At 36.3% G+C, this 26,019-nt stretch overlaps 1 protein-coding gene across 1 annotated transcript in view; it reads right to left on the reverse strand.

Moving 5' to 3' along the window:
- TAOK1 (TAO kinase 1) overlaps window positions 1–26,019 on the reverse strand; it is a 166,706-nt gene that overhangs the window by 62,371 nt on the left and 78,316 nt on the right. The window contains exons 3-8 of the mRNA XM_044248254.1: window positions 13,659–13,730; window positions 8,258–8,359; window positions 6,759–6,804; window positions 6,128–6,224; window positions 4,369–4,482; window positions 904–995 (exon numbers count right to left, since the gene is read on the reverse strand). Of these exons, the coding sequence (XP_044104189.1) occupies window positions 904–995; window positions 4,369–4,482; window positions 6,128–6,224; window positions 6,759–6,804; window positions 8,258–8,359; window positions 13,659–13,730 (523 nt within the window). The remainder of the gene's footprint in view (window positions 1–903; window positions 996–4,368; window positions 4,483–6,127; window positions 6,225–6,758; window positions 6,805–8,257; window positions 8,360–13,658; window positions 13,731–26,019) is intronic.

The following is a 26,019-nucleotide window of genomic DNA, read 5'->3' on the forward strand; positions in this document are numbered from 1 at the left end:
ACCTCAAGATCATGACCTGAATCGAAATCAAGAGTTGGATGTTCAAACAACTGAGCCACCCAGGCACCCCTCACATGGATTCTCTTTTTAATGTGTTATTTTTGATTTGTGGTCACTCCTAGAATGGTTCAATTAAATATTCTCAATATTTCCCACTTTTAAATAAAATTTAATGAATTTTTTTTTTTTAAGATTTTATTCGTAAGTAATCTCTACACCAATCATGGGGCTCAAACTTAAGAGTTTTATGCTCTACAGACTAAGCCAGCCAGGTGCCCCTGGAATATTTTTATAAGAAGAAAAAAAGGAAAGGTTATAGCATGGAAAGGGATAAACTTGGAGAATCAAGAAGATGGACATCATCTTCAGTTACAGTGACAATTCAATTATCAACCTGGCTCACTTACACTGAGAATGCTAGTAAAGTTATGATGGTCCACTGACTTAAGCATAGTTCCCTTTATGGGCAACAGAATAAAATGTGTGCATAAAATCAAATTGTTACAGTATGTCAAGAAGCTTGACACCTAATTCTTATACCTAATTCAAAGTAATAAGCATCCTAGGCAGAGGTAAGTAATTCGTCTATGCTGTAGAGACTATCTACAGAGAGTAAATCTTGTAATTACAGACTTATTTAGATGTTTAACAAAGCCATTAAATATTAGACATAAATACTGAATTAATACCACAGTGGAAAATTATTTTAGACCTAATTTAACACAGCAAATACACCTCACCTAATATATATAAAAATTACCAGATAACCAAAGTGAAAACTTTAATAGATTTATTGCTCCCTTTACTAACAGACATAAAAAATAAAAAGCTATGCTTTGGTACAGAAAATGAGGTACAACACTGATCATAACTTACTACACAGTAATAAAGAACAATGCTTACCTAGTTCAATACATGTTATTCCAAGAGACCATACATCTACTTTGCCATCATACTGTCCTTCATCCATGGCTAAAATTACTTCTGGGGCCATCCTAAAACATAAAATGTCATTTAAAGTAAAAAAAAAAAAAAATGTACTATTCTTTAAAAATGCAATGACCATCTACATAGAGAACACCTGTGTGAATTCTAGACATCGTGTTTATCTTTCCTTTTTTTTTTTTTTTTTAAAGATTTTATTTATTTATTTGACAGAGAGAAATCACAAGCAGTTGGAGAGGCAGGCAGAGAGAGAGAAGGAAGCAGGCTCCCTGCCGAGCAGAGAGCCCGATGCGGGACTCGATCCCAGGACCCTGAGACCATGACCTGAGCCGAAGGCAGCGGCTTAACCCACTGAGCCACCCAGGCGCCCTAGACATCGTGTTTAGATAAGAATTTTTATAATGAGAAATAAATGCCCTACAGGTCATTAGGGAAGTATTTACCACTGCATATATACTGTGAGACTCATTCTCGCCATCTGTCATTATCATTAAGCAGCAAGAAAAGATGCCCCAGAGCAGGGTTGCATATTCTAATATTATATAACTGTTAGTTAGCCCTTAGGCTAGTGATTTTTTTTTTCAACTCAGTGGATTTATTGTTGTTGTTATTTTTTTATAGTTTTTTTTTGTAGTGGTTGTTTTTTAAGAGATAGAGAGAGAGTAGGGAAGGGGCAGATGGGGAGAGAGAGAATCCTAAGCAGACTCCAGACCCAGAGTGGAGCCCAACTTGAGGCTTGATCTCAGAATTCTGAGATCATGACCTGAACCAAAATCAAAAGTCAGACTCTTAACTGAATGAAGCACCTAGGCACTCCCCCTCAGGCCAGTGATTCTTAAATATTTTGGTCTCAGGATGTAACTATGAAAGTCTGATTTATGCTTGAAAGATGGAATTTTTATCATTGGCACTGAATACTATCAAATCGTTTTCTCTGCAAGCTAACTTCATTTATTTTAGAAAATATCTGCCACAATAACCAACACTTAATAACCAGTTTGTCACTCTTCCTTTTAAATAGGAATAGTGTTCCATGATAAAAGTGGCTAGGGCAGCTCACAACAAAGACAGTAACACAATTATCAATTATCACCTTACAGGTGTCTTGGTTATAAAATGGAATATTAATTCATGTCTCTAATTAGAGTTTAACATTTTTGAAGGTATTTGACTCGTATCTGTTGTTAAACATAGAAAGACACTTAGAACAATCATTGATACTTAGATAGGGCGGTCACCATATACCGGAGTGTGAGTGTGAGTGTGTTTAAGCTTAGGTGTAATGACATCTAAATATGTACTTAGTTCCTATGTTCCAAGTACATTATATACAAATTAATGAATATGTAAATAAAGTAAATTTTCAATTGTCAATACCAGAGTATTTCCAAGATGTTGGTTTTTTTTTTTTCTTTTTAATAGAGGGAGGAAGGGAGGGAGACGAGGAGGGAGGAACAGAGGGAGAAGGAGAAAGAGAATCTTAAGTAGGCTCCATGCTAGGCAATGGAGCCTGACATGGCACTAGATCCCGTGACCCTAAGACCATGACTGAGCGGAAATAAAAAAACTTAGACACTTAACCAATGAAGCCACCCAGGTGGCCTGCAAGATTCTTTCAGATTCTTTCAGATGAAGTAAGTTTGGGAAATTACTAATTAAGGCAGAGTTAAACAAGTAATTTTAATTTTTTTTTAATTTTATTTTTATTTTTTTTTTTAAAGATTTTATTTATTTATTTGACAGAGAGAAATCACAAGTAGGCAGAGAGGCAGGCAGAGAGAGAGGGGGTAAGCAGGCTCCCTGCTGAGCAGAGAGCCCGATGCGGGACTCGATCCCAGGACTCTGAGATCATGACCTGAGCCGAAGGCAGCGGCTTAACCCACTGAGCCACCCAGGCGCCCCAGTAATTTTATTTTTTATTGCAGAACTTTTCAGGACCTTTATCTAATATTCACCATTAATTTATAAATAGGAGAACCATTAAGCAAATATTAAGAAATATTTGCTCACAGAATCCTTTTAGTAGAAGGGAAAGGGAGTCTACCTAAAGTAGGACCTAAGAAATTTTTGGTCATCTAGAGCAATGGAAGAGCAGAAATTCTTCAAGTTTTTAAATTTGTTTGCCTCTAATGAATTTATGAAAATTATTTATCCCCTTGTACATTTCTGAGTTATCTAAATTTTATAAACTTAATAGCCATAAAAGATATAATGCATAGCATATGCTTTTATGCTTTATATGTGATTTAAAAATATTTAAAACACAGAGCTGCAGAGTTAGCTCATTTGATTTATTAAAAAACATCACACTGTTGTATAAGCCAATTAGCAAAGCCAGTCTTCACTGTCATATTAATCAGTCAAATCAGAATCACTTTCTGTTGGAAAAAGACTGACTTCATTTTCTATGCAAGCAGTATGTTAATGTGTCCCCATGACAACCATCTCAGTTACGAATTATACACTAGAAAAAAAGAAGGAGAGAAAGATAATTGAGGAGAGAGAAAAAGCAAGGAGTAAAAGGGAATGGAGATGACTGAAAAGGCACAAGGCCTTGCCAAGAGTTTGTGTTCTGACTCTTCAAAATTTCTGTTACTATAGATTCTCAAATTATTCTTCTGGTGTTGCTTTGAGGCTTTTATATCCCACACCACTGCAGCACTGTAATATTCAGGATGGTAAGGAGTCCTATTTTCTATAAAGCAGGAGAGGGAGATTTGAAAGATAGGTGGGAAAGAAGATATAGTGGACCTAAGACATCATTCTCTTCATATGGAAGAACATATGGAAGTTGAAGTGCTGGACAATTATTCCCTTCAAACTTGCTGACATTAATACAAAAATTATTTATGGATAAAACAGAGGATGCCTAGAATTTGCTTAAAAATAATGGCGGGGGCAGGGAGGAGACAAAAATGAGTACATACAGTAGGAATGGCCATGAGATATTGTTACTGGGCTGGGTGACTGATATGGAAGGTTTCATTATACTTTTGTCTACTTCTATGTGTATTTGAAATTCTCCATAATAAAAAATAAAACCAGAAAACTCCAAATCAGCCATCAGTCTTCCAGTACTCTTAGTCTGAAGGTACCAATATATGGTAAATAAAAATATAAAGAAAACACACAAATTTCCACTTAGCATTTCTGTATTCCCCTCACTTGGATTTTCATTGAATGTTTTTACTTCCATACCCAAAATATGATGCAGGTTAAATACAGAAGAAAATGTCAAGGGGACAAATGAATAAAACAGGAGATGTAAGGGCAGCACTCCAAATCTACATCTGAAACTATGCTTAAAGTTAAAATGTCCACAATAGCATTATATTACAAGAAAAAGATAGACATCTGAAAAAGTATAATCACACATTTCCTATTTCAATCATGAGGATCAACAGCAAATAGGATTATTCTTACCAATATGGCGTTCCCACAAAAGAATTGGCAGGAGATGCCATGGAAGCTGATCCAAAGTCAGCAAGTTTCACCTGGCCTGGTTCTGTCAGAAGGATATTTCCTGCTTTGATATCTCTGGGTTTAAGGAACACAGAAAATTATTTCTCTTTTGTTCATTAGACTGTGTTGAAAATGATAAAAATCAAATAAAAAGTTTTACAATAGGGAAGGAAAAATCAAAGTAATTAAGTCCTAGGATAATTTCTAAATTAGGATAATGAGATTTAAGATCCAAAAGCAAAAAACAGAGAAGTGATATAAATATACAGAGATAATTTTCTTCTCTAAAAGACAAAATAGCAGCAAAGACAAAAGACAGAAAATCAAGTAATTAGAGCATAGTCTATACTTGAGTTCCTGTTTATTGATACAAATAATGGTTTTAAAAATAGAGTTTAATTAGCTGACGAGTCCTTCATAATTTTAAGATTTCTGAGTGTACCATGTAAAGTTTAAAAAGATCTAATACCCCAAATTTATTTTTTTGAAGGTTATTCTTATCATTTCCAAACCTTACCACAGTTCTCCTAACTAAACATGAAATAAAACTGAAACACATGGATAATGTAGTATCTAATGGGTTTTACTTTTTAATTTACTTTCAAGCTTACTTTTTAAAATTAGCAAACATATTATCCATGCAAAGTAAGAATATTATGGATATTTATATAATAGGATGGTATGCACAATTGGTACCATAACATACATTTAACCTTTCCAAAAAAAAAACACAAAACGAAACAAAAAAAACTCCCAAAACCAAAATACCAACCAAAAAAACCCCAACCAAATTTCCAAGCACTTGTCAATTCTAACTATAGTATTGTAATAGATATAATATTAAATAAATCTTTTTCCTTCCATTTGCTTTTTAAATGAGAAAAGGTATTCTGAGGCTGATAAGACCTTGGGTTCTAATTCCAACTCTTCCATTCACTTATTTGTTAGCATGTAGACTTCTCTTGGACCTTACTATCCTCATCTTAAAAAAAATGGTAAGCCATTTAGCTCACAATGATTCTATTATATAGTTTAATATATATTGCCTGGTTCACAAGCTAGTTTCCTTTTAAAATAGTCAAAACCTGTATCAATGCTAAAAATGCATTATAAAATAGTTTACTCTTAACATTACTATCTATTATTAGGGATTATCAAGGATTAATACACGAAAGTACAGAGTGTTAAGTCCATGTCATGGGATCAATGGAACAAAACTGGCTTATCAATTACCAGAAATGCAAAAGACCAAAGTTTAGTTCTAGTCTAGTCTGGCTTTGTAAACTTCAGAAAAATTAGTCATAAACTGGGGCATTGCTTTATCTGTAACATGAAAAAAGACTACATAATTCCTAATGTCTTTTCCATATACCAAATTAAATATTCTACAATTAAATTCCTACCACAAATCTATAAAGTGCAGAAATGTCAGAAAGCCCAGCACCACATGTAGACAAAGATAAAACTGATCCTAAAAGGAAAATTAAAATTTAATTTTGAATTAAATCTTTTATCATTATAGAAAAAAAATAAACAACTGATCCTAAAAGGAGATCAAATGTACTGGCATGTTTGCAGGACAACCTAAAAACTGAGTTTATAAGATTCTGAAATGCTTTTATTTGGCTATAACCAACAAAACTTTTAGTATTAATAAGTTCTATGGTTGATAAACCCAGTAAGTCATTTGCTGTTAATACATAATTATCAAAGCACTTACCTATGGATCATGGTATGAGAATGTAAGTAGGCTAATCCCTGGAGAGCACCATGTGTAATTGCTGCTATTTCCACTTCTTGTAATGGCTTTTTGTGAACTTAAAATAAGAATTTATGGGAAAATAATTACTATACAGAGTATTTTTGTTTAAAAAAATAAACATCTAATATTTCAGGCAATTTTGAAAAACTAACATTTTGTGAGAAGATTTGCTCCCCAAAACAATATAACAAGGCCACTGAAATTTGTAATTGGAATTACAGTTATGCCTAATTGTTAAAGTATATAGCTCATAGCATATTTCCCTCTAAGCTAACATTCAACAATTAGTTGATTATAAAAACAAAAATAACAAAAGACAAGTTTTCCCTTTATTCTCACATATCTTCATTCTGAACAGAAGGTATAGGTTAAGCTAAACGACAAAGAATGAAGAAAAATGCTTGGTAAGTTATAATATAAGAAAATTCACCTATTTTATGCTACGATAGGACAGTGCATACCATGATGAGAATCTAGAAAAGGCGAAGGTTTCCACTCTTTCTGGGAAGTTTTTACATTATTTAAGATAAGAATTCTCATTATATTTTTGCTAATACTTTTTTTTCCTGAATAATTAAAGGAAACCTACCTTCCAGTAAATCTGAAGCAGATCCTAAACAATATTCCATTACCAGCTACATGGGAAGAAAAATTGTAAAAGCACTAAATTAGTAAAAAGATTCTATTTGAGATAAAATAAATTCACCAAGGAGATTAAGAAGATAGCCTTAAGGAAAATAAAGCTAGTCATCATTTACCTTAAAAAATAAGTATTTATGTATTTAGTAATTTCTTAAATGATAAAGTCAATAATATATTAATCTTTTATGCCAATACACAATCACTTGTACAAGATGTATACTTCATCTATACTTACTAACTAAAACTATAAAGGAATATAGTTACGTTGTTCTAAATATTAGGAAATGGAAAACTGTCCTCTGCATCTATATGAACAAAGGTTAGGTTACAGTTTAAATGCTTCCTTGAAGCAAATACAGAGGACCTCCTGTGTGCTAGATATTTTATACATATTAACTAATTTAATCCTCACAACCACCTTATAAAGTAGGCCCTATTATTATCCATTTCTTTTTTTTTTTTAAATTTTATTTATTTATTTGACAGAGAGAGATGACAAGCAGGCAGAGAGGCAGGCAGAGAGAGAGAGGAGGAAGCAGACTCCCTGCTGAGCAGAGAGCCCGATGCGGGACTCGATCCCAGGACCCTGAGATCATGACCTGAGCCAAAGGCAGCGGTTTAACCCACTGAGCCACCCAGGTGCCCCAATCCATTTCTGTTAAAAGAAAATTTACTCAGTCTTATTTCTTTTTTTTTTTTTTTAAAGATTTTATATATTTATTTGAGAAAGAGAAAGAGAGACAGAGCAACAGAAAGATAGCACAAATGGGGAGGAGAGAGGAAAGCAGGTTCCCTGCTGAACAGGGAGTCCAATGTAGAGCTCAATCCCGGAACCCTGAGATCATGACCTGAGTTGAAGGTAGACACTTAACTGCTGAGCCATCCAGGCACCCTGAAAACTTACTCTTTAAAGATATAGTTATTATGCCTATACCACTGCTGGAATACTACCCTGTCACTTTAATGGGAAAAAGAGAAAATTAATCTCTACTTGTTATAATAAAGTGTCTCAATTTTCTACCATTAGTATTATTCAGCCAAAGAATTATAATCAGTACATATTTCACCAAAATTCACCAAATCTGTGTGGTTAAATAGATTACAACATATTTATGTCAAAAAGATATACTAACTTTTACCCTGAAATAATAGGATTATTGTACAATGCTTGATAACCATATGAAAAATGATGATACTAAAAAATGTCAGAGAACATTTTACCACACACATAAAGGTCAGCCAAATCTCTGCAGTAAACTTGTACAAGTTCTATTATCTCTTACTGCCAAGGAGTTCTAAGAAAAGCTTCTCTTCCTTGCTCAGTATGAAACTAACATTTCAAGGTGTTTTTGCATGGCTTTACACAACCATTTTGAGATATTCTTGAATTAATTCATTCTAAACCAATAGCAACAAAATTATAGCAAGGAGAGGGCAAACACCTACCCATGCTGTGTGCTCACGTAAATAGCAGCCTTTGTATTCTATACTGTTGGGATGTTTTATTCTTTGTAGAAACTTGACTTCTTTAATAATATCCTGCCATTTCTGTGGGGGGGGGAATAAAGAAAAGAATTATGAACAGTTGCTTTTCCTTAGAAAGTTATGTAAGAAAAAAGTAATTACTAGCTTAAGCACAGGGTTAATGAGAGCATACAACTTTGCTTTATTTTATTTTATTTTATTTTTTTTTTTTAAAGATTATTTATTTATTTATTTGAGAGAGAGAGACAGTGAGAGAGAGCATGAGCGAGGAGAAGGTCAGAGAGTGAAGCAGACTCCCCATGGAGCTGGGAGCCTGATGTGGGACTCGATCTCGGGACTCCAGGATCACGCCCTGAGCCGAAGGCAGTCGTCCAACCAACTGAGCCACCCAGGCGTCCCAACTTTGCTTTATTTTAATACTTAAATAGCAAACTAATAAATTTAAAAGTAATTTCATTTATATAGTTTAAACTCAATTCATAATTTATAAAGTTATTTTATTCAAGGCAGAAACACTTCAGTTTGATAAAATTTATCATCAATGAGTCTCATTAAAATTTTACCATCACACACCAAGCATGTTGATGAAAACTATATACTACAGTGATTTTTTCTTCATTAGTTCAACTTCCCCCTTTTTGGTTTTTTTTTTTTCTATTTTACTTATCGTAAGTAAAGTAAACTTATTTTAAGTACTTACTTATTGAAGGGATGAGAGAGAGAGCAAGAGCAGGGGAAGGAGAAGCAGACCCCTCTTTTAGCAGGGAGCCTGACATGGGGCTCAATCCCAGGACTCTGGGATCATGACTTGAGCCAAAGGCAGATGGTTAACTGACTGAGCCACCCAAGCAACACCCCCACTTTTTTTTTTTTTTTTTTTTAAGATTTTACTCAAAATGGCTGGAAGACCTAAATGTGAGACAGGAATCCATCAAAATTCTGGAAGAAAACACAGGCACAGCAACCTCTTTGATCTTGGCTACAGTAACTTCTGGCTAGACACATCTCCAAAAGCAAGAGAAACAAAGGTAAAAACGAACTATTAGGACTTATCAAAATTTTTGCACACCAAAGCAAACAGTGGACAAAACCAAAAGACAACCTACAGAATGGGAGAAGGTATTTGCAAATGTCTTATCAGATAACAGGTTAGTATCAAAAATCTATAAAGAACTTACCAAACTCAATACCCAAAGAACAAATAATCCAATCAAGAAATGGGCAGAGGACACAAACAGACATTTCTCCAAAGACATACAAATGGCCAACAGATGCATGAAAAAATATTCAACATCACTTGGTATCAAGGAAATACAAATCAAATACAAATACAATACAAATACAAATACAAATCAAAACCACAATGCAATACCACTTCAGTGGTATACCACTTCAGTGGTATTGCATTGTGGATCTCTAAAATTAACATGTTAACATTAAAGTTAACATCTAAAATTAACATGTTAACATTAAAGTCAGGATCTCTAAAATTAACATGTCAGGAAATGACAGCTATTGGCAAAAATGCAGAGAAAGGGGAACCCTCCTACACTGTTGATGGGAATGGAAGCTGGAAAACAGTATGGAGGTTCCTCAAAAAGTTAAAAATAGAGCTACCCTACATCCCAGCAACTGCACTACTGGGTATTTACCCCAAAGATACAAGTGTAGTGATTTGAAGGGGAACCAGCACACCAATGTTTATGGAAGCAGTGTTCACAATAGCCCAATTATGGAATGGACCCAGATGTCCATCAGATGAACGGATAAAGAAGATGTGGTGTGTAAACACACACACACACACACACACACACACACACACAGAGACTATTATGCAGCCATCAAAAAAATGAAATCTTGGGGCACCTGGGTGGCTCAGTGGGTTAAAGCCTCTGCCTTCGGCTCAGGTCATGATCCCAGGGTCCTGGGATCCAGCCCCGCACTGGATTCTCTGCTCAGCAGGGAGCCTGCCTCCCTTCCTCTCTCTCTCTGCCTGCCTCTCTGCCTACTTGTGATCTCTCTCTGGCAAATAAATAAATAAAGTCTTAAAAAAAAATGAAATCTTGCCATTCACAATGACGTGGATAGAACTAGAGGATTCTATGTTAAGTGAAATAAGTCAATTAGAATCAGAGAAAGACAATTATCATGTGATCTCACTGATATGTGGAATTTAAGAAACAAAACAGAGGATCACAGGGGAAGAGAAGAAAAAATAAACCAAGACGAAACCAGACAGACAAACTGTAAGAGACTCTTAATCACAGGAAACAAACTAAGGGTGCTGGAGGGGATGGGGTAGAGGGATGGGATAACTGGGTGATGGATATTAAGGAGGGCCATGTGATATAATGAGCACTGGGTATTATGTAAGACTGCTGAATCATAGGCCTGTACCTCTGAAACCAATACTACATTACATTAATTAAATGAATTTAAATAAAAGAAATAAAGATTTTACTTATTTATTTGAGCTAAAGAGAGGGGGAGAGTATGCGTTGGGGGGGGGAGGCAAAGGGAGAGGGAGAAGCAGGCTCCCCACTGAGCAGGAAGCCTGACTGTAGGCTCAATCCCAGGACTCTGGGATCCAGAGCTGGACTGAAGACAGACACTTAACCTTAACCAACTGGGCCACCCAGGCGACCCATCAATTTCCCCATTATTTGCAGCTTTATTAACATGTAATTTACGTGTCATATAGGTCACCTATTGTGTCTCTGGCTTATATGTTCTATCAAATATTAAGGTTATGTTTTTTAAACTCAAATAATTACTTTGAGATTTAAATTCCTAAATGCATACTTTCTTAAATGCTAGTAAACAATTGTTATTATATAGGAAAGGTCACAGAAAAAAGCAAGCAGTATGAAAACATTTTCTTATATATTTTACTTCTTCACCGATGGCTTTGAGGAAATACAGATAAGTATTTGGCTGTAAGCTATTCCATGACAACCTTATGTCATATCCATAGTTATTCTTTTTTTTTTTTTTTTAAGATTTTATTTATTTATTTGACAGACAGAGATCACAAGTAGGCAGAGAGGCAGGCGGGGGGGGGTGGGGGGGCGGGGAAAGCAGGCTCCCCACGGAGCAGAGAGCCCGAGGTGGGGCTCGATCCCAGAACCCTGAGATCATGACCTGAGATGAAGGCAGATGCTTTAACCCACTGAGCCACCCAGGCGCCCCTCCATAGTTATTCTTAAGAAGTAACCAGGGAGGGGTGCTTGGGTGGCTCAGCAGGTTAAGCCACTGTCTTCAGCTCAGGTCATGATCCTAGGGTCCTGGGATCGAGTCCCGCATCGGGCTCCTTGCTCAGTGGGGAGCCTGTTTCTCTCTCTGCTTCTCCCTGCCACTCTGCCTGCTTGTGCTCTCTCTCTGACAAATAAATAAATAAAATCTTAAAAAAAAAAAAAAAAGCAACCAGGGAACTCTAAAATTACAAATCCTTTGATTCATACTCAAAGATTCTAGAGGCTTAGTGATAGGTGATGGAAATTAGAAAACTGCTTACTGTTCTTGTTTTAGTTTTTTCAAGCTTTTCTACTAACTTGGGCCATATTTCTAAAGGCTCAGAAACTACCAGCATAATAGAAAACTTTAAAAAATATTTTGTTCTAAAATTTAAGATCATATATTTATTTTATTTCACAAGTCCTCAACAAAATACAGCAAAGTAAGTTTACAGTGTTTTATATAAAATGTGTACAATATAAAATGCAAAATTCTGAAAACATTTCATGGGCTTTAAATTTCAGATTTGAATGCTCTGGGACCAAACTCAGAACAAAGCAAAAACCTATACTCTTCAAGGTAAAAAGGACTTTCATGAAGGACACTAATAATTGGATGTGAAAAGATGATAAACTAAATGAAACTTTGTTTTAGCTGTAACTAATCAAATAGACTCCAAAACAGTGACAATCTGCCTGTGAAAGCTAGTCCTACAGCTGTGCTATAGAATGGCAAATAAAAAAGAAATGGGAGTTTTTTAGAGGTTCAGGAATTTTTAGAAAAAATTTTAGGTATCAAAATGATGAAAGAGTGATATAATCATAATAGTGTTACCATACCCACAATACAATCTTCACAAAAATTAAATTTACCATAAAACAGAACTTCCAAAAAAGGCAGAAAACCAAAATCTTCAAAAAGTAAATACTAACTCAGCAATTCCATCTTAGCCATATACCTGAAATTACTGAAAGCAGAGATTCAAAGAAGTATTTACATAGCCAGTTCATAGCAGCACAATAACCAAATGAGGGAAGCAACCTAACTGTCCATTGAAAAATGGATGGATAAACAAAGTGTGGTAGTTTGCGCGCACGCACACACACACACACACTCTCTCTCTCTCTCTATACGGCCTTAAAAAGGAAGGAAATTCTGACACATACCATACCATGGATAAACTCTGAGGACATTATGCTGAGTAAAATAAGCCAGTCACAAAAGGTCAAATACTACATGATTTCACTTACATGAGACACCTAGAGTGATCAAATTCATAGAGACAGAAATGAGAATGGTGATTTCCAAGGGTGGAGGATGCAGAGAATGGGGAATTATTGCTTAATGGGTATAGAATTTCAATTCTGCAAGATGAAATGAGTTCTGGACAAGAATGGTGGTGATGATTGCATGACAATGTGAATGGCTTCAATGCCAATGAACTGTACATTTAAAGATGTTAAGATGATAAATTTTGTTGTGTATATTTTACCACAATTAAAATAATTAATTTAAAAAATTGAAGTCTAAAAATCCTAGATTCAGAAAGAATACATGTCATAAAATAATTTATACAATAGAATAAATATAATCTGAAGAGAATTAATCAGAATGTTAGCAAACCAAAGTAGTATCAATGTAATATCAATAATTTGTTTTTCAAATTATTACACACTATTTTTAGACTAGATATAACTGCCTGTTGATTATTAAAATTTAAAATAAGCCTTAAACAATGTCTAAACCTTTAAAAAACTATATACAATATAATTTATTGTCACATATATCTTATTCTAGTTTACTTATTTAAAAATTGATAATTCCCCTATGATACAGATAAAGTAGTATATTAAACCACAGTTTTAAAAAGCTCAATTCAGCAGCACATATATTAAAAAATAAAAAGCTAGGGGCACAAGCTGGGAGGCCATTGATGTTCTGTTTATGGCTTTAGATACACTTTAATGGGCCTATTTAGTTTCTTAAAGAAAATTCACTTAGATATACCCTTAATATTTGTATACTTTTCTTTATGTATGTATATTTTTTAAAGGATTCCCATCTATCCCCCTTAAAAATAGCATGTCTTTCTCTAATATGTGAATAAGAATGCATACATTTTACCTACCTCAGTAGACTGCTTTCCACTATAAGACATTTTTTTGATAGCCACCACTTCGTTGGTGCGCACATCTCGTGCCTAAAAAACCAAAGCAAAGACCATTGTTAAAATGAACAGATTAAATCTAGGCAATTATTTCTCTCAGAATTAAAGCATTTATAAGCTGTCATATCAAAAAGGACACAAAAAGTGCTATTAAAAACACATTTTAAAAAAAGAGAAAATATATAATGAAACATCAAATTATCCAGGAGCTCATACACTGGCGAGAAAAAGCAGGTTTATCTTTCAGTGATTTAGTTGAGAGAAGAAATATAGAAATTTTCTTTAAAGATTGTATTTATTGGGGCACCTGGGTGGCTCAGTGGGTTAAGCCTCTGCCTTCGGCTCAGGTCATGATCTCAGGGTCCTGGGATCAAGTCCCACATCGGGCTCTCTGCTCAGCAGGGAGCCTGCTTCCCCCCACTTTCTCTCTGCCTGCCTCTCTGCCTACGTGTGGTCTCTCTGTCAAATAAATAAATAAAATCTTTTAAAAAAAAAAGGTTAAATAAAGATTTATTTATTTATTTGAGAGAGAGACAGCATACAAGCGAAGCAGGGAAAAGGGAAGGGGAAAAGGGAGAGGGGGAGAGAATCCTAAGCAAACTCCTTGCTAAGCACAGAGCCCCGTGGTGGGGGCGGGGAGGGGGATCGACCTCAGGACCCTGAGATCATGACCCAAGTCCAAATAGTAGGACACTTAACCAACTGAGCCACCCAGGAGCCCCCAGATGCAGTTTTTTTTTTTTTTTAAACGTCATTTTCTTTCTCTCTTTTCCTTCCTTCCTTTCTCTATCTCCCTCCTTACTTCCTGATTTATTATGAGGGAGAGAGAGAGCATGAGTTGGTGGGGCAGAGGGAGAGGAAGAGAGAGAATTCCAAGCATACTCCCTGCTGAGGGTGAAGCCCCACATGGAGTTGAATCCCACAACCCGAAGATCATGACCTGAGCTGAAAGCTGAAATCAAGAGTGCACCACCAGATGAACTTTTAATTAGGCTAAGACAAAGCCTGATTTAAAACTGGATACATTGGAAGTGCCTAGTATAGACCCTAAGGGTCTCTTCTACCTTTATCTCTAAGAATTAATTAATTAATTAGTTAATTAATTAAAAGTGGGTATATTTTTTATTTTATTTTTTGAGAAAGAGTAAATCTTTTTTTTTTAAGCTTTTATTTGTTTATTTGACACAGGCAGAGAGTGATCACAAGTAGACAGACAGGTAGGCAGAGAGAGAGGGGGAAGTAGGCTCCCCGCCGAGTAGAGAGCCCAATGTGGGGCTCGATCCCAGGACCCTGAGATCATGACCTGAGCCAAAGGCAGATGCTTAACTGACTGAGCCACCCAGGTGCCCCAAAAGTGGGTATATTAAATGTAATGCAAGTTTCTGGATTAGACTCTAGAATATAAGAGAGAATGGAAAAACTGGAAAATTCTGAGTAGAGTACATACATTTAGAGTATCATTTGATCAATGTTGATTTCTTAGTTTTGATAAATATAATGTTGATAAATATAATGATAACCAAACCATGTTACACGGTTATATAACATGTTAACATGAGGGGAACTGGGTGGCAATTACAGAGGAAAACTCTGTTATTACTACAAAATCTTCTAAAAAAATGTTTCTTTTTTAAAAAGATTTTATTTATTGGGCACCTGGGTGGCTCAGTGGGTTAAAGCCTCTGCCTTCGGCTCAGGTCATGATCACAGAGTCCTGGGATCAAGCCCCCGCATCTGGGTCTCTGCTCGGCAGGGAGCCTGCTTCCCTCTTTCTCTCTGCCTGCCTCTCTGCCTACTTGTGATCTCTGTCTGTCAAATAAATAAAATCTTTGAAAAAAAAAAGATTTTATTTATTTATTTGACAAAGACAAAGAGAGAGAGAACAAGTGGGGACAGCAACAGGCAGAGGGAGAAGGGAGAAGCAGGCTCTCCACTGAGGAGGAAGCCAGATGCAGGGCTCGATCCCAGGCAGACACTTAACCGACTAAACCATCTAGGCACTCTAACTTACATTACAGCATCTGCCTTGGGCTCAGGTCGTGATCCCAGGGTTCTGGGATCAAGGCCTGCTTCACTTCCTCCTCAGTGGGAAGCCTGCTTTTCCCTCTCCCTGCCACTGCCCCTGCTTGTTCTCTCCCTCTCCCTCTATCAAATAAATAAATCTTAAAAATAAATTAACAAAATACTTAAGTTAGAAATTGATTAGCATTTATTAAAATTCAAACTTATTAGTAATATTACATTAAAATTAAATGACAAAATTAAAATGAGATACCCTTGCAGATTACATCTAAAAAGATTTAAAATATATAATGTCTAAAAACATGTTTTTCCCTCCCTTCGGGATCACATGTACTTTCTTATCATGTCTTGTTGGTCTCCTTTAATCTAGACCAATTCCTTAACCTATCTTTGTCTTTCATGACACTGTTACATTATACTGAAGACTATACATGACACTGAAGACTATACAGTGGTATTTTAAAGAATGTTACTAAATTTGTATTTGTCTGGCATTCCTTTAGTATTAGATTCTAGTTATACATTCTTGGCCAAAATACTACAAGAGTGATATTGTCCTTTTCGGGGTATCTATCTATAGGTATAAAATGTCTGTCTGTTCCTCCCTGAAGTTACTAATTTTCATCACCTCCTCAAGGCACTGTCTGTTCTTTTCCAATGTATATAGTTATAGTTACTGTTTCCTACCTTATATCTAACAAGTAATCTGTGAAGAGATACTTCCAAACCATGTAAACATCCTGCTCATCAAAGATTCCCTCTAAATTTAGCAACCACTGAATGTTCTAGACCCAATCTTCACTATGATGATTATAAAATGCTGATTTTTTTTTCAACTCCACCATTCCCTTCACATTTAACAGTCTGCATTCTATTAAGAGAAAAAGCCTTCCCTTTTTATCCATCCATTCATCTGTCATGTGTCATGGATAAAATGGATTCCTATTTTATTCAATAGGCTATACAATCCATTACCATTTTTATACTGATGCTTATATTCCAGGATTTGGCCAGTGGGAGCCCCTCAATTTGGCTGTAGTGTCCTTTTAACAGACCCCAACTTTTTTTTTTCTTCCTTTCTCTTCTTTTTCTCCCCCCTCCACCCGCCCAAAGCACTTTTTAACTTTCTGGCACAAGATGTTCCAAGGCTTATCTTTTAATGTTCCCTGTCCCTGAAATAGAATGAGCCATTACTCCAAGGAGCTCTTGTTCCCTTTAGTGAGGAATTCAAAATCTGTGTGCTCACTGATATTGAGGTGTCACTGCAGTGACAATCTTGTAACAGATAGAGAAAGGAGATATATAGGAGGAGGGATATAACTATATATATAAGCAGGGGGAGATATAATCTATCGAATCCCACAGGGTTGTTCCTTACCTTCCCTGAATCCATATTTCTCTTCTTTCGTAGTCAGGATCCTAACTCTATATAATATCAATATTATTCATTGCTCAATCCTTTAACACATATTTTCAGAATCGTCACACCCATACCAATATGAAACAAATGTATTAAAGAGTTGAAGATCTGTCTGCAGTTTCCTTCTCCCAGACTGAGGGTATACAGTTAAAATATTATGTACAAAAGTTACTTGTATTAGTTCTTTTCTTTCCTCCAATGTGGTTATATCTGGAATACAGTTGGAGTCACTGTTCCTGTCTGCCTCTGACATAAACTACATATAAACTGATTAAATTTTAACTAAAAAAATTTTTTTTAAAGATTTTATTCATTTATTTGACAGACAGAGATCACAAGTAGGCAGAGGCAGGCAGAGAGAGAGGAGAAAGCAGGCTCCCTGCTGAGCAGAAAGCCTGATGTGGGGCTCGTTGCAGGACCCTGGGATCCTGACCTGAGCTGAAGGCAGAGGCTTTAACCCACTAAGCCAACCAGGTGCCCCAAATTTTAATTTTTAAATATATAAAATACTTACTACCCAAAAGGTAAATTCAAACAAGTAACATTCCATCTTCTATCTCTTCCATTCCATTCCCCACAACTACCATCATTCTGTATCTTGGTTTCTTGATTCTATGTGGGCATAATTTATCTAATTTCATCAAACTATACACTAAGTATCAATATATTTACTATACATAAACTGCATTCAATAAAAGCAGTAAATTTTAAAGATACTACCAGCACAATGAATGGGCTATATGTCAGGATTTTCTCAATGTGTTTCTTTTCTTTTAAGATTTTTATTTATTTGAGAGAGAGAGAGACACAGGGAGAGCATGAGTGAGGGAAGGGGCAGAGGGAGAGAGACAAGTAGACTCCAGAGCAGAGCCCAAAGTGGGGTTCGAGCACAGGACCCCGAGATCATGACCTGAGCTGAGGTCAGATGCTAAACTGACTGAGCCACCCAGGAGCCCCCTCTCAGTGTGGTTCTTCTAATTGGCCCAATTCTAAGATTCTAGGTATATTTTCCCTCTGTTCTGTATTTCTCCACACTAGTTTAAATGGAGAAAGGACAAACTCAGACAAAACTGTTAATACCAAATAAAAGGTTAATTTGAAACGTTTTCTAGGTCCCTCTTCCTTCATTTTATGTCCAATCTGGAAATTAAACAAATGCTAGCAATAACAAACGCACACATACAGCATAGGTACATAACAAGATTCTTCAAGGACATATACCTAAGTGTTAATAATAGCTGTCCTTGGGTAGTGAAATTACAGATGGAGTTTGTATTATATTCTTTATTCTTTTTGTGTCTAATTTACAAATGGAATTTTGGGGTTATACCAAAAGTTCAACTTGTTATGAATCTGAAATACATTTTCTCTAGGGAAATATTTTAAATTGTGGTTTGATTCCAAAGGTGCCCACTAAAAACAAACAAACAAAACCCATAATATGCCAAAATATTAAACATCTGTATAATATTTGTTGTGTGGGGGGGTAATTTTACTAGGAAGAAGAAATAGAGAATGTGTGTGGAGTTTTTTCCCTACAGATTAAGAAAGGAATTCTTAGAGATGTTTTATAGCTTTAGAGTAATAGTTCACTGGCTTGTTTTTAAAATCACAATCTTTAAAATAATAAACGTTTCTTTAGCTACCAATTTTTTCTCCTTGAACCTTTTGTTTATGAAGTACTTATTTCTCTAAAGGAAAAAAAGTCAACAGACACTCCCTTTTTTCTTTTTTGGGGAAAAGTCTATTTCTGGTTACTAATGAGCTTTTTTTTTTTAAACTTTGAAATAATTACAGACTTACAGAATGTTGCAAAAACAGTAGTTACCATATACCCTTCACCCAGCTTCCTTTAATGTTAATATCTTGCATAATGCAGTACCATTATCAAAACTAACAAATTAACATTGGTAAAATTATTAACTATTAACTAAATTAAGGCTTTATTTGAAGTTACCAATTTTTCCACTAATAACTTTTTCCTGTTCCAGGATCCTACATTGCTTGGTTATCACATCACCTTAGTCTCTTCCACTGTGTGACAATTTCTCAGCCTTTCTTTTATGACTTTGACACTTCTGAAGAGTACCCAATTTGAGTTTATTTCCTCATTATTTAAATTTAGCACTTCAAAATAAAAACAACACAAAAATGGTATGCCCTCAGTGTCACGTCAGAGAGGGGTACATGATGTCGACACTGATGCTATTAACCTTGATCACTTGGTAAAGGCAGTCTGCCAGGCATCTCCACTGATTTTTCCATTTCAATTAAGAAATATCTTTAGGGGTATACTTGAGATTATGCATATATCCTCATCCTCCTCAAATTTTAACCTACTAATTTTAGCATATATCAGACTATCTTGGTTGCAATAATTATTTCCCTTAGTCATTCTACATTTAACAAAAGGAATTTCTCATATATATATACCTACACACACACACACACACACACACACACACCAATCTGTGATATGTGAGAGAAAGTGAGTTCCTACTAATACCTTCACAACTCTAATCTAAAACCACAGGGTTATTATCTAACCTTCCCCCTTTCCTTATTTGTAACTGCCTTCTTGGACAGTTAAGAAAACTGGCTCTCATTATCTATAATACACTTACTTATTTATTCACATCTACTATATAGTTTCAGAATTGCTGAACCATATCCTTATGAGTAACAAAGTAACTAGAGTTTTGTTTTTTTTTAAAGATTTATTTATTTGACAGAGAGAGGTCACAAGCAGGCAGAGAGGCAGGCAGAGAGAGAGGAGGAAGCAGGCTCCCTGCTGAGCAGAGAGCCTGATGCGGGACTCAATCCCAGGACCCTGAGATCATGGCCTGAGCCGAAGGCAGTGGTTTAACCCACTGAGCCACCCAGGCGCCCCTAGAGTTCTTTTTGTCTTCAGCCTTATTCAGCCAAAACACCGTTTCCAAAATCATTTCAGATTAGTTCTTTTCTCTCTTACCCATTTCTGTGTGTTTATGTTATTCATTTATAATACAGTTAGGTTCATTTGTTATAGTTGGTAGTCCATTTGTATTTTCCCCTCATAGTTTGTGTGTGTGTGTGGTTTTGTTTATTTTTTCTTTTATTTTTAAAAGATTTATTTATTTATTTGACAGACAGAGATCACAAGTAGGCAGAGAGGCAGGCAGAGAGAGAGGAAGGGAAGCAGACTCCCTGCTGAGCAGAGAGCCTGATCACAGGGCTTGATCCCAGGACTCTGGAATCATAACCTGAGCCAAAGGCAGAGGCCTTAACCCACTGAGCCACCCAGGTTGCCCCTGTTTTATTTTTTAATGAAAATTAATGAACTGGGGTACCTCGGTGGCTCAGTCAGTTAAGCATGTGCCTTCAACTCAGGTCATGATCCCAGGGTCCTGGGACTGAGCCCTACATAAGACACCCTGCTCAGCAGGGAGTCTGCTTCTCCTCCTCTCTCTGCCCCTCACCCTGCTGTGTTCTTGCTCACTCTGTCTCTCTCAAATGAATAAATTAAAAAGTCTTTTGAAAAAAAAATTTTAAATTAATGAATATTTAATAAAGAGGTAAAATTCACTCTTTGTGGCATGTACACTGAAGTAGACTGCAATTTCTGGCAATTATGAATAACACTGCCATTAAACATTGATGTTTAGTGTGAACCTGAGTTTTCATTTCTCTTGGATTAGTATTTATGAATGGGAATGCTGGGTCATATGATAATAGTATGTTTAACTTCATTTAAAAACTGCCAAACCATTTTCCACAGTAACAAGACCATTTTATATTCCTACCAGCAATTAATGAGATTTCCAATTGCTCCACATACTTATCAGTACTTGGCATTGCCTATATTTCTTTCAGTTCATCTTTATTTCTAAGTCTTTTTAATAGGCATACAGTGGTATCTCACTGTGGTTTTAATTTGTATCTCCCTAAAAACTGATAATGTTGAACATCTTTTTACATGTTTATTAACCATGTGTACTCTGGCAGGTTGTGTCTGTTTAGACCTTTTGTTCAACTTTTATTAGGTTATTTTCTTACTGTTGAGCTGTGAAGAGTTCTTCATTTTTCTAATTTATTTTTATGTTATAGAGAGCACACGTGAGGGCAGGGGTGGGGAGGGGAAGAGGGAAAGGGCAAGAGGGAATCCTCAAGCAGACTCCAGCTGAGTGTGGAGCCTGATGCAAGGCTTGATCCCAGGAACCCAGTCATGAGATCATGACCTGAGCCATCCAGGTGCCCCAAGAGTTCTTTGTATTTTCTGGATACAAATCCTTTGTCAGATATGTGACTTAAAAATATTTTCTGCCAGTCTGTGGCTTTCTTTTCATCTCTTTACAGTATCTTTTAGAAAACAAGTTTTTATTTTGATATAATTCAATTTATAAATTTTGTCTTTTATAGATACTGCTTCTGCTGTTAAAGACTTTCTCCTATTTTTTTTTTTTAAGATTTTATTTATTTTATTTGACAGAGAGAGATCACAAGTAGGCAGAGAGGCAGGCAGAGACAGAGATGGAAGCAGGCTCCCTGCTGAGCAGAGAGCCTGATGCGGGGCTCGATCCCAGGACACTGAGATCATGACCTGAGCCGAAGGCAGCGGCTTAATCCACTGAGCCACCCAGGCGCCCCCTTTCTCCTATATTTTATTCTATAAGCTTTATAGGCTTTAAGTTTATCAATATGATCCATTTTGCATTCATTTTTATATAAGCTATTAGTCAAAGTCTACTTTTATTTTTTACTTTTATTTTTTTTTTTTTTTAAGATTGTATCCACCCATTTGAGACAGAGTAAGAGTGCGTTTGCGTACAACAGAGGGAAAGGGAAAAGCAGGTTCCCCACAAAGGAGGGAGCTGGGTCCAGGCCTTATATCCAGGACCTCCACACCATGACTCAAGCCAAAGGCAGATGCCTAACCAGCTGAGCCACCCAGGTGCCCCAATTTTATTTTATAATTTTGAACTTTATTTTTATTTATTTTTATTTTTTTTTTAAAGATTTTATTTTATTTATTTGAGATAGAGACAGTGAGAGAGAGCACGAGCGAGGAGAAGGTCAGAGAGCGAAGCAGACTCCCCATGGAGCTGGGAGCCTGATGTGGGACTCGATCCCAGGACTCCAGGATCACGCCCTGAGCTGAAGGCAGTCGTCCAACCAACTGCGCCACCCAGGCATCCCTGAACTTTATTTTTTAATTTTCTTTTTAAGATTTGATTTCTTTATTTGACAGAGAGAGAGATCACAAGAGGCAGAGAGAGAGCGGGGGAATTAGGCTCCCCGCTGAGCAGAGAGTCCGATGTGGGGCTCGATCCCAGGACCCTGAGACCATGACCTGAGCCGAAGGCAAAGGCTTTAACCCACTGAGCCACCAAGGTGCCCCTGTTTTTTTTTTTTTTTTAAAGATTTTATTTTCAAGTAATCTTAATACCCAAGATGGGGCTCAAACTCACAACCCCAAAATCAAGAGTCACATGTTTCACCAACTGAGCCATCCAAGTGTCCCTAAAAGTTTATTTTTGTGCATATGGATGTCTAGATGCTCTAGCACCATGTGTTGAAAAGACTACCCTTTCTTCATTGATTTGTCTTTGCACCTTTGCTAAGAATCTGCTGACTCTATTTGTATGGGTCTCTCTCTGGACCCTCTGTTCTGCTTGACTAACTTACATATTTATCCTTTCAACAGTATCATACCATCTTGATTACTGTAGGTTTTTAAAATTAAATGATATGAGTTCTTTAAACTTGTTTTCTTTTTCAAAATTGCTTTGGCTAGTCTAGTTCCTTCACTTTCCCTAAAATTTTTAGAATATTCTTGTCAATATTTATTTTAGAAGCTCGCTGGGATTTTGATTTAGAATGCATTGAATCTATATCAATTTGGAGATAATATTATTTAGTCTTCCAATCCATTAACACAATATATCTCTTCAATTATTTAGGTCTCCTTTGATTTTTTTTCAATGTTTAGTGGTTTTCAGACTACAAATCATGCATGTTTTTTGTTGAATTTAAACTCAAGTATTTAATATTGTGAGTACTATAAATAGTACTTTTAGGGTCTCCTGGGTGGCTCAGTGGGTTAAAGCACTCTGCCTTCGGCTCAGGTCATGATCCCAGGGTCCTGGAATAGAGCCCCGCATCAGCTCTCTGCTCAGCAGGAAGCCTGCTTCCTCCTCTCTCTCTGCCTGCCTCTCTGCCTACTTGTGATCTCTGTCAAATAAATGAATAAAATCTTAAAAAAAAAAATAGTACTTTTAGCATGAAAGAAATTCCACTTGTTCACTGTCAACATACAGAAATACAATGGGCTTCTGTTCATTGCTCTTGTATCCTGCAAACTCACCTATTAGCTCTGGGAGTCCTTTTGTAAACTGGGAATTTCCAAAGTAAACTATCATGTTGTATATAATACAGTAAATATGTGGATAAATTTTAAAAATATTTTTCTCTTAGATTCTTTAAAATACATATGACTGTTTATTTTTTTTTAAAGATTTTTATTTATTTATTTGACAGAGAGAGATCACAAGTAGACAGAGAGGCAGGCAGAGAGAGAGGAGGAAGCAGGCTCCCTGCCGAGCAGAGAGCCTGACGCGGGCCTCGATCCCAGGACCCTGAGATCATGACCTGAGCCGAAGGCAGCGGCTTAATCCACTGAGCCACCCAGGTGCCCCTACATATGACTGTTTAAAGCAAAAATAATGACACTGAATTCTTGATTTATAATATATGCAGATGTGGGGCACTGCCTGGCTTAGCTGGTGGAGCCTACAACTCTCGAATTCAGGACAGAGTACAAGCCCTACACTGGGTGTAAAGATTACTTAAAAATAAAAAAATAAAAACTTTTTAAATGAATCTAATGTATGCAGATGTAATATATAGGAATAACAAATGATATAGAGAGGAGTACATGATTTCTACATTTTTCATGGAAGTGATTAATACCAACAAATGAGTGGCTCAACCGTTAATACCAACAAATGAGTGGCTCAACCGTTAAGTGTCTGCCTTCAACTCAGGTCATGATCCTGGGGTCCTGGGATCAAGCCCCTCATTAGGCTCCCTGCTCAGCAGGAAGCCTGCTTCTCCCTCTCCCACCCTCCATTTGTGTTCCCTCTTACACTGTGTCTCTCTCTGTCAAATAAATAAATAAGATCTTCCAAAAAAAAAAAAAAATCAACAAATGAACTGAAAAGAGGACGGGATATTCCTCTCATAGGGAATAATAAGATGATAATAGTCAGAATATTTTTTTAAAGCATTCATATATATATACATAACAAAATACTTGACCTATAAGTAATTAAAGAGCACAATACTACATGTCACCTATTCTCACTGCCTGAGAGTAAAGGAAGTCAAGATTGGCTGTAGGTCTAAAGACAAACTGGATGCTGTAGAGAGCAAAAAAAGAGGAGGAAAAAGTAAATATATACAGATGATATGAGTATCATTCTGTTTCAAACCAGGAAACTGTGAAGATCCACTCAGGAGCTATTTCAATGAACCAGTAAGAATGATCTGAAATCACCATCAATTAGTTACATGTAAATGGTCTTTCTAGATCTTTTTATATATTTATATATTTTCTCTTATTTTTTAAAAAGATTTATTTATTTACTTTAGAAGGGGAGAGAGTGCATTGGGGCATCAGGAGAGAAGGAGAGAGAATCTGAAGCAGTCTCTGCTGAATGCAGAGCCCAGAGCATGCCTCAATCTCACGACACTGAGATCATGACCTAAGCCAAAATCAAGAGCTGAATGCCCAAATGACTATGCCACCCAGGCTCCCCGTATCTTTTACTAACACTACACAATGTGCTGTAACCACTGAAAATATAAAACTTGCCAAGCCACAAAAGATGATTAGTAAAATCTTACAGTAGAAAAAGAGGTAAATATTACATCCCATTTTTTAAAACAAAGAAAAATGAATCTACCAGGATCATACATGTTCTGTCATATTTGTTAGCAAGCTACCTGGGTCCCAAGCCAGTGCTCTCTAACCCATCTACTCATATATTGGTTCTACTTAAGCTACTAGAAACTAAAAGAGAAATTTTTATCTTCCTGGCAATCTAGAGATAGAGTCCTTTTGGATATCTGACTCTGGTCGGCTTTCAAATACTTACTACAGCAACCCCTGCTTGATGAGCTTGCCTCATCAAGCCCGGCATCAGCTATGCTGGCTCAACTGGAGTATTTTAAAACTTAAGGTGGTGCTCGCTTCGGCAGCACATATATTAAAACTTAAGGTGATCCTTACTGTCAATTAATGAAAATTCAGAAATGTTATAAAAACTGCTTTTAGTCATCTAAAAAAATTTGGCGAGAGGGTCCTTCCTCTCTCTATATACCATAAAGGCAGATACCACACAGTAAGCCCTATCATTGGGTAGGGATGAGGAAACAAAAACCAAAGCATTCATTCATGCGTACACACTCACACATGCAACACATACACACACACAGAGGTTTATCTGATACCACGAAATAACAAAAGTCAGTGACCCAGAAATGGAATTATGGCAAAAATATTTAATTCTCAGCTGCATTCAAACTTTGCTCATCTACCTGGTACATGTCTTCCAGATATCAAAACAATTAGCAGAAAACACCTGCTTTGAGTAGTTGCCCTTGATTCCTTGATGCTTTCATGCAGTGGTTCCTGATGGGTGGTCTTAACCTAAACCTAGGTTTCTTGACTTCCTAAAACAACATTTATCTTGTTTTCCTCACTCATTTTGTTATGAAAATAGGTCAAACATACAGTAAAGTCAGTATAGCTCAGTGAACCTTTCTTATGCCTTCCACTAGGTCAGAAGTCCGCAAACTTTTTCTATAAAGATCAATATCCTAAATATTTTATGCTTTGTG

The sequence above is a fragment of the Neovison vison genome, chromosome 5 (genome assembly GCF_020171115.1).
Source record: "Neovison vison isolate M4711 chromosome 5, ASM_NN_V1, whole genome shotgun sequence".
NCBI classification, from domain to species: domain Eukaryota; kingdom Metazoa; phylum Chordata; class Mammalia; order Carnivora; family Mustelidae; genus Neogale; species Neogale vison.